The sequence below is a fragment of the Babylonia areolata genome, chromosome 6 (assembly GCF_041734735.1).
Source record: "Babylonia areolata isolate BAREFJ2019XMU chromosome 6, ASM4173473v1, whole genome shotgun sequence".
NCBI classification, from domain to species: Eukaryota; Metazoa; Mollusca; class Gastropoda; order Neogastropoda; family Buccinidae; genus Babylonia; species Babylonia areolata.
The window spans coordinates 2571628-2581322 of NC_134881.1; the positions used below are offsets into that span (position 1 = coordinate 2571628).

Below are 9695 nucleotides of genomic sequence, written 5' to 3' on the forward strand. Positions count from 1 at the left end.
ATGATTATGATGATGATGACATTCCAGACAACATTCACCATGAAGATCGCTGTGGTTCTCTTGGTACTGATGCCTCTTGCTCTGTCCACTGAAGTGGACAAACGTGGCCTCCTGGAGTTCCTGGGCTTTGGCCGTGAGTGTTGGAAGCTGGTTGTGCTGCGTTTTGTCGTGTTTTGTTGTAGTGTATTCGAATCGTGTCGTGTATGTACAGTTAGAGAGTGCTTCGTGTGCTGTTCTTTTCTGGTGTGGTGTGATGACGTTTGAGCTGTCGTTTGAGGTTGTGTGTTGTTTGAGGGGTGTGGGTGTGATGTGGTATTTGCTGAAACTGGTAGGTTTCCTGCGTCTATCTCCGTGAAAACAGGAACGCTAGCATTTTTGCTTAAGCGTGTTACGAACCAAAGTACTTAAAAAATACCTTCTATTGTTTATAGATCTTTTCAATTTATACGCTGTCAACATACATTAGAGTCAATACCACAAAAAGTATTCAAACCCTCCTGGATGAAACTGGTTTAGCAGTCTCTGGTTAAATCAACAAAGTTTTCAATGTACATCCCACATGGTTTAAAGAGAAAGTTAAGTGTTGTTTAAAATATCAGTTTTTGCAAGATTGGTAATTGTGATAACGAGAGTATGCATATTAATTACAGGATGTTTAAACCCATTTTTGGTAGAGATACTTATTCTGCAGTGTCACCAAATAATTGTGTGATTAAATTAGAAAAGTTTAGACCAACCAATAATGCACTGCCTGTTATTAAAGAGTGTTTTGACAATTTACCCTCAAAATGAAAAAATATGTGAAAAATGTTCCACAAACGATATTGCTGGTGAATTTCATTATTTGTTTCTCTGTCGCCTTTTTGAAAACATCAGGCAAAATGTTTGTCTACATACTGAAGAACCCGCCCCAACACCATAAAGATCTACTCATTACTTTCTGAAAAAAGAAATCCTTTGTCTCTTCCATACGCTTTTCCTTTTCGATAGAACTTTGTTGATGGAGAAAAATAGTCAAGTTCTATGGAAAATTTGCATGTTCTAGTGTTGATTTATATATGGTTGTTTGCGTTATTTTCAAGTACTAAGGAAAATTGACTTGCTGATTTGTATTTGTTTGTTTTTCCAAAAGTTAGCTTTTTTGTTATTTTTTATATCACTTTTTATCCATATGGTGTCTGTAAAAGATGTCTGTATGTACTGTCTCAATGCCCCTAGGGGGCACGTGAAAGAAACTTCTTGTCTTGCCTTGATATGTTATTGTTATCGTCTGATATTGTGTGAATTGTGTGGTGTGATGTCGTATTGTGTGCTCCGTGTGGCCTGGTACGGTATATTGTGGTTTGAGGTGATGTGGTGTTTGAAGGGCGAGGGGTGATGTGGAGTGATGGCCTAGAGGTAACGCGTCCGCCTAGGAAGCGAGAAAATCTGAGCGCGCTGGTTCAAATCACGGCTCAGCCGCCGATATTTTCTCCCCCTCCACTAGACTTTGAGTAGTGGTCTGGACGCTAGTCATTCGGATGAGACGATAAACCGAGGTCCCGTGTGCAGCATGCACTTAGCGCACATAAAAGAACCCACGGCAACAAAAGGGTTGTTCCTGGCAAAATTCTGTAGAAAAATCCACTTCGATAGGAATAACAAATAAAACTGCACGCAGGAAAAAATACAAAAAAATGGGTGGCGCTGTAGTGTAGCGACGCGCTCTCCCTGGGGAGAGCAGCCCGAATTTCACACAGAGAAATCTGTTGTGATAAAAAGAAATACAAATACAAATATTTTGTGTATCGTCTGATAATTATAGCGTGTATTGTATGGTGTAGTGTGGCATGTTGTGTGTCACTTGGCATTTATGTGTTGTGGTGTGATGGGGTAGGGCATAGTATGGTGTCGTATCGTATGGCATATAGTATTGTATTGCATTACATAAAGTACCGTTTCTGTCGTGGCGTGTGCTTAGTCTGCAGTGCTAGAACTGTTTGCTATGACTCAAACTCGAAGGCAAGACTGCAATAGCTCTTACTGCTGCAGCCTTGGGGGCTAGTTGGGCTTTCGGAACCATTCCAACGCCGACTGTCCTAAAAACCCTCTTGACCGAAAGAGTGGTAGTGTAATGTGGGCAGGACATTCTCCACTAGAATCAAATCCTAGCCCAGATAGTCGGGACAGCAGTTTACTCCTTTACTGTTCTGATGGTCATAGTCGGACACGACTGACTATCATACAATACCATATATATCGTGTTTAGTCTGCACTGCAACAACTGATTGCATTGCTTCGCCTGTCATTGCATCGCAGTTAAATTTTGTCACGCATCGCATGGCAAGGTAAGGCATGGCATCGCCTCGCATCGTGCACCTGTGTGCAGACCTGCTAAGCCTCCAGGACCTGAAGGAGACGGCCCAGAACATCCTGGACAAAGTGGGGTCCGACGCCACGGAGCAGAGTTGCGAGAGTGCCTGCCACACCGTGCTGATTGTGGACCAGTCCCATCTCATCCACTCCATCTGCTCCCCCCTCTGCAGATCGTCAGTCTCTGTCTCTCTCTCTGTCTCTCTCTCTCTCTCTCTCTCTCTCTGTCTGTCTGTCTGTCTCTCTCTCTCTCTGTCTGTCTGTCTCTGTCTCTCTCTCTGTCTCTCTCTCTCTCTCTCTCTCTCTCTCTCTCTCTCTCTCTCTCTCTCTCCCTTTCCTCAACCACTCCATCTGCCCCCCTCTCTGTCGATCGTGAGAACTCTTTCTTTCCCTTTCTTGGCCACTCTCTCCCTCATTTCAATCTTTTAAAACTCGTATGAAAACACATCTTTTTGAAAAAGCCTATCCATAGACAGACTTTCAATACCTTTTATAAGCCATGTAAACTCTCTCTATATATATATTTCTGTGTGTGTGTGTGTGTGTGTGTGTGTGTGTGTGTGTGTGTGTGTGTGTGTGTGTGTGTGTGTGTGTGTGTGTGTGTGAGTGTTCAATGTTTATTGTGAAGCGTTTTGAGCTCCCTTTGAGGGAGGAAAGCGCTCAACAAGTATCCATTATTATCATCATCATTATCATCATCATTATCATTATTATTATCATCATCATTTTTATGGTAAGGGCGGAAAACTGTTTAACGTCCAGGGCTTGGTTGCATAAGAGATATCAGCGGCCTTTAAGTTTGATACGCATTAAGAGTTTTACTAAGTCTGTGTACCTGGCGTAAACTTAGGAAAAATTCCGTATCGCTAAGCAAACTTAGCCCAACTGAGATCGCTCATGCAACGCTAAATCCAGTGCTCCGATCATTTCTAATTCTCAAACAGATTTATACAAGATGTGTATTCATCGGAGTTATTTTCCTTATCTTAAACTTACCAAAAAGAATTCCAGTGTTTAAAACTCGAGACAAAATCGATGCCAAAAATAGCAGGCCCATTTCAGTAGTTTCAGTTCCTTTAAAACCAGTGGGAAAATACATCTGTAGGCTTCTCATGCATGTATCACATATCATAACACAATTTGCTCCAACCTAGTTAGACAGGATCAGACCGGCGCAACAGCCGAGTGGTTAAAGCGTTGGACTTTCAATCTGAGGGTCCCGGGTTCGAATCTCGGAAACGGCGCCTGGTGGGTAAAGGGTGGAGATTTTTCCCATCTCCCAGGTCGACAATTGTGCAGACCTGCTTGTGCCTGAACCCCCTTCGTGTGTATACGCAAGCAGAAGATCAAACACGCACGTTAAAGATCCTGTAATCCATGTCAGCGTTCGGTGGGTCATAGAAACAAGAACATACTTTGCATGTACACCGGGGTAAAAGCGATCATACACATAAAAGTCCACTCGCGTACATACGAGTGAACGTGGGAGTTGCAGCCCACGAACGAAGAAGAAGAAGAGGTACACTTATAGAGATGTCTGAAGTTTTTGGTTGCTCAAGCGTGACTGTTGTTGCTAACGATATCAGTATTCATTCTTAGGGGGGGTTTGTTTCAGATTCCAGACTATTGTCAACCTTCTCCATCTGACCCCTGGCCTGGGCCGATAGGCTGACTCATTGTCTGAAAATGGCGCAGGTTCCTTTATCTCATGGATCGACATCAACACAAATAAATAATTATGAAATCTAGTCCTCTGTGTGCGTGTGTGTGTGTGTGTGTGTGTGTGTGTGTGTGTGTGTGTGTGTGTGTGTTTGTGTGAGTGTGTGGCTGTGTGTGTGTGTGTGTGTGTGTGTGTGTGGCTGTGTGGCTGTGTGAGTGTGTGTGTATGTGTGTGTGTATGTGTGTGTGTGTGTGTGTGTGTGTCTGTGTGTGTGTGTGTGTGTGTGTGTGTGTGTGTGTGTGTGTGTGTGTGTGTGTGTGTGTGTGTGTGTGTGTGTGTTTGTGTGTGTGTGTGTGTGTGTGGTCTCCCACTCCCCCTCTTTTTTTTCTCTTTCTCTTTGTTGAATGGGTTGTAAGATATTTCTCTACATTGTATCTATGCATTTGCCTGGGATTACGACTATGATTTGAGAACTGTATCGCGCGTGCTTGTGTCTGTCAGTCTGTACATCCATCTGCCTGTCTGTCTGTCTCACTGACCTTTAATAGATGTAAACATATATCCTAATGGTCTGTCTGCGTGACGTGTACTCGCAAGCGTGTGTGTTTTTGGAGGTGGAGTTGGGGGCGGGGTGAGGGAGACTGGGGAAGGGAAGCGTTTGGAAAATACCGTGTGATAGTGGAAAATACCGTGTGAGAGTGGAAAATACCGTGTGAGAGTGGAAAATACCGTGTGAGAGTGGAAAATACCATGATCAAAGGAGACTGACTGACCGAGGCCTGTTGACAAGGAAGCAGTTAAGATTCGGATTGACACCAAACCCTGTAAACTTCAGACCAATAAATGTGATTGGAAAGTATTCAAAAGCCATCCAGTTCAACAGTGATGATCGTCACCTGGCCACATTCATTCACCACTCCTCGTTTCGCTTTGGTTTGTTTTTGTTGTTGTTTTGTTTTGTTTTGTTTTTTATATGCTTGTTTGTTAGTTTGTTTTTTGTTTCGTTCGTTCATTACTTCTCATGCTACTTTATCTCCCATCAGATTTGTTCACACTGCTGTGATGTATTGTGTGTTTCTGCGCTCGCACATCTGTGTGCATGCTAGGGTGTGTATGTGTGTGTGCCAACTGTAACTGCCAAGAACGTGCATGGAAAATTACTACATGGGTCCAAACACCCGTTGGAGACAGACAAGACAGACAAGGACAGGTTTACATTGGAAGATAGAACTGACAACACACAAGAAAATAACAAATCTGGCAAATCATCTAGCTGTTCAGAACAGTCAACACCATTACGGAAACATATCAGCTCACAGCAGTCTGCATCTGATCAAACATCAAGCTGTTCAGAACAATCAACACCATCCTGCAAAACCCCTGTCAATACACGTCAACCAACATTTGTGAAGACCAACTCCAATCAGAGAAAAGAATCAATCTCACCAGCGTCTGCAATTTCCGATCCTTCTGATTTTGTACTTGGAAGTATAATCACGTTTTTGGAAAACCTTTCTTATCAGTTTGTCAGCATCATGAAAACCATAACGGGCGTCATGACGTCCTCCATCTCTGAACTGAAATCAATATTGTCAAATTGCCGTGTGAATTCCAAATGATTGTATGTAAGGTAAATGTGTCTTTATTTTTTCTTTTCCTGAAGTACATTAGACAGATACTCTTTATTCTATGTATCTATTCACTTATGCAGACAGCTGGATGTAATGATGATGGGTGTGGCGCAGGCCTATTTCGCTTTTTGCAATGGAACTGTAGAAGTAAATGTAATTTTGACTATCTGATCCATTTTCTGCAAGATCACAACTATCATATAATTGCCCTCCAGTCCCTCAATTGTTATAAAAGCAATCTCCCTAAGTTAGAGGGTTACTTCTACCCTCCAGTTATTGATGAGACAGAGCGCAAAGGAAAAGTTAAAGTTGCAACCTATATTTCAGATTCAATCATATATAAAGCTAGAAAACCACCATGTTATAGTATAGACAAACGTTTGTATTCTTCAACTATAGAGCTTTCTGTCTTAGATAAAACATTAATTGTAGTTAACTGTTACTACCCTGATGGAGTTTCAAGAGGTGAAGCTGACTGGTTAATGGATTTAGATTTATCCCATAGCTGGATAATTCTAGGGGATTTTAATGCGCACCATGCCTTGTGGTCGGACAAAAATTGCGAATTCACAACCAACAATGAATATCTAGCGAATACCATAGTTCATTCTAACTTAACTATATTAAATGATGGTTCAATAACAAGAATCGCTGATCGGGCAGATCAAAAAAATTCTTCAATAGACATTTCTTTGGTGTCGACTGATATAAATCCATACTGTGAATGGCAAGTTCTCAAAACACCACTGGGGAGTGACCACCTTCCAGTTGAAATGGTATTGTCTGTAAAACATGAGATCATAATTAAAGATAATATGGGGTTGAAATATAATGAAAAGAAAGCAAACTGGGATCTGTTTGGTAATATGCTGGCTTATTACTCTGCTGATTTAAATTTCAACACTGATGTTACATCACAAGAAGATTTAGAAATTTGTTATCGGTCTCTAAGGAATGTTATTCTGAAGGCTGCTGATGGTTCAATTCCAAAAGTAAAGTATATAGCCAATCCAAAACGGTCTGGTAATCCTTGGTGGAACAGCTCATGTGAAATAGCAGTCAAAAAGAAAACAGAGGCTTTCAAAAACTGGCATAGGTATCGAAAAATCGAATCCAAAGAAAGAGTATCAGAACTGCACAACAAGTATAAACAGGCTAATAGTTTTAGTAATAAAACAGTGGCTGCTGCCAAAAAGATGTACTACACAAATCTGATTAACGACTGTACTAGCAACCCAACTGCCTCTTCAAAACTGTGGGGAGAAATAAAGCAAATAAAGGGTGTCTATAATCTTCCTGATCCTCCTTTGTATGAAAATGATATGGTGTATAAAACTAGGGAAGAGAAAGCCGAGTTATTTGCGGATACATTCGCAAAAATGAGTCAGACAGAATACTTGCCATCCTATGAGCAAAAGAGAAGGAAACAGTTTGAAGATATGAACTGCCCCTGTGAAATGGATAAGAATGATAGCAGTGCATCTTACATTAATGCAGACCTAACGCTGGGGGATCTATACCGTGCTCTCAATGCTGTTAAGTCAGGGAAAGTTGCGACAGGCTCAGATCCAATATCGTACAACATGATCAGACATTTTCCAAATATCTTTTTAAAAAGAGTGTTAGTTTTTTTTCAGATTTGCTGGAATTCTGGTATCCTTCCAACTGATTGGAAGAAAGCAACCATAGTACCTATTCACAAACAAGGAAAACCTAAATCTAGCTCTTCCAGTTACCGACCTGTTTCGTTAACTCCCCATCTTGGGAAGGTTTTTGAAAGAATTTTGAAAACTAGATTAGAACACTTTCTGGAGAAGAAAGGAATTTTACCTACTTTCCAGGCTGGTTTTAGAAGAGGTAGGGGTGTTACTGATCATGTCGTCCATCTAACTTCTCATGTTAAGAAGGCACTCGCAAAGCGTCACTCCACGGTCGCAACTTTCTTTGATATTCATAGAGCCTATGACTCTGTGTGGCACTATAAATTGATTCATAAAGCAAATACAGTAGGGTTGGGAGGTCGATTTCTAAAATTTCTTAAGTCATTCTTATCCCAGAGGACATTCCAGGTGAGATTAGGGGGTATATTATCCAGATCAAGGTCCGTCAATATGGGTGTTCCCCAGGGAAGTGTGATTTCTCCCACTCTGTTTTCACTAATGCTTTATGATATGAAAAATATCAACACAAATGGTGCCACATTAGTAGCTTATGCAGATGACATAGCTCTCTGGAAGAATGTAAACTGTAATATTACAAAAAATACATCAAAACGAAATAAAATTATTAAGCATTTTCAAGATGCCATCGACAACATTGTGGAATATATGAAGGAAAGTGGTTTTCTCCTGTCTGCTGAAAAGACTGTTTTCGTCATATTTACTAAAAAGTTGATTGAATTTGAAGGTAGGGATGCTATTAAAATACAGGTAAATGACACTATCATATATCCGAATAAACAGGTGAAATTTCTCGGTGTTATCTTCCATTATAAACTTTTTTGGACTAAGCATATAAACTACCTTATTGAGAAAGCGAGGAAGAAAATCGCTCTATTACGTGTGCTTTCTGGAATCCCTGTTATAAATTGTGGCAATAATCTGATCAATGCTGCAATGGGACTAGTCCGCTCAATTATATCATATGGTCAGGAAATCTGTTTCACTGCTTCAAACTCTGATCTTCATAAACTGACAAGTATTGATTCCTTAGCTTTTAAGATTGCACTTGGGTTACCGCGATGGGCTTCAATCGACAAAACATACAAAGAAGCTGGTGTTTTGCCATTACCTGAACACAGGAAATTATGTGCCTGTAACTACATGGTAAGGGCTAGAGCTATTCCAAATTCGGTTGTCTCTGAAATTGATGAAGAAACGTACATCTGTAGAGAAATTCGTAACAAAGCTGTATACACGTCCTTGTTCGATTTTACTAAGTCAGTCTTTGAGAGTTGCAGTCTGCCTCTTTCCCAGATTGCGAAAATTCCGAATTGTTTTCATCCGCCTTGGCTGACTGAGCAAGCAAATATTATTTTTACATATGGACAATTAAAAAAGAGTGACAGTCCACTCATTATTGCCTCTCGGGCCAAAGAACTAATTCATACACGTTTCAAATATTACCTCCGTGTTTTCACAGATGGATCAATTAGTAGTAACTCTGAAGTTGGAGCCGCTTTTGTAATCCCCGAGCTTAACATTAAAAAGAGATTCCACTTAACTAAAGGTTGTTCAATTTTTACTGCTGAATTGTTTGCAATTCTGATGGCTTTCACCTTTTTTAGTGATATGCCTCTTGTGCCTGCAAAAATCCTTATACTGTCTGATTCAAAATCAGCATTGATGGCTTTAAATAATCAATCTTCATCTGAACGAGCAGATATTATGTACGAAATTTTGTATTTAATCCACCAGTTAATTATGCGAGGCTCCGACATTTCACTCTTGTGGGTTCCTGGACATTCTAATCTTCGTGGCAACGAAATGGCCGATTTTTGTGCCAAGGAAGCGGCATCGAACAATTCAGATTCAATCACTCACAATATTCCTATTTCTGTTTCTGAAGCTTGTACTATTCTCTCAACATATATCTGGAATTTCAGACAGAAACAGTTCTTAGAAAACTCAAAAAAGAAGCTTTGGTGGGATCTCTCTCTTCCAACAAGAAAAGGCACGAACCCCCCAGGATCAATTTCCACAAGAAACTTGACACACAGGCTAAGAACTAATGCATGGTTATGCAGATTTTTGAAACCGTCACCACTATGTATTTGTGGTAAGACCCTTGACATCCCACATTTTTTGCTCGAATGTCCAGATACACATTTACATTTCAAACCCCTTCATGATATGATTACAGCCTTTAATCTTCCATTAGTCATGTCCAGCGTTTTTCACCCTAGCAAAGAAAATGGTTGGTCTCTGACAAAAACCGCAGTTGACCTAATTAAAAGCCATCCAATTGGTCGGTTTTTCTAATTTGTTTCATCCCCTTTCTGTTGCAGAGGTTCCCCTCTGTTTTATTTACTCCAAAGTAGTGTTTCGTTTTGG

At 40.6% G+C, this 9695-nt stretch overlaps 1 protein-coding gene across 1 annotated transcript in view; it reads left to right on the forward strand.

Moving 5' to 3' along the window:
* The window catches only part of LOC143282648 (uncharacterized), a 5374-nt gene extending 1274 nt beyond the window's left edge, over positions 1-4100 (forward strand). Inside the window, exons 2-4 of the mRNA XM_076588301.1 lie at positions 28-133; positions 2369-2528; positions 3968-4100. Coding sequence (XP_076444416.1) covers positions 40-133; positions 2369-2528; positions 3968-4019 — 306 coding nt within the window. The 5' untranslated portion in view covers positions 28-39 and the 3' untranslated portion in view covers positions 4020-4100. The remainder of the gene's footprint in view (positions 1-27; positions 134-2368; positions 2529-3967) is intronic.
* Positions 4101-9695: the final 5595 nt, after the last annotated feature.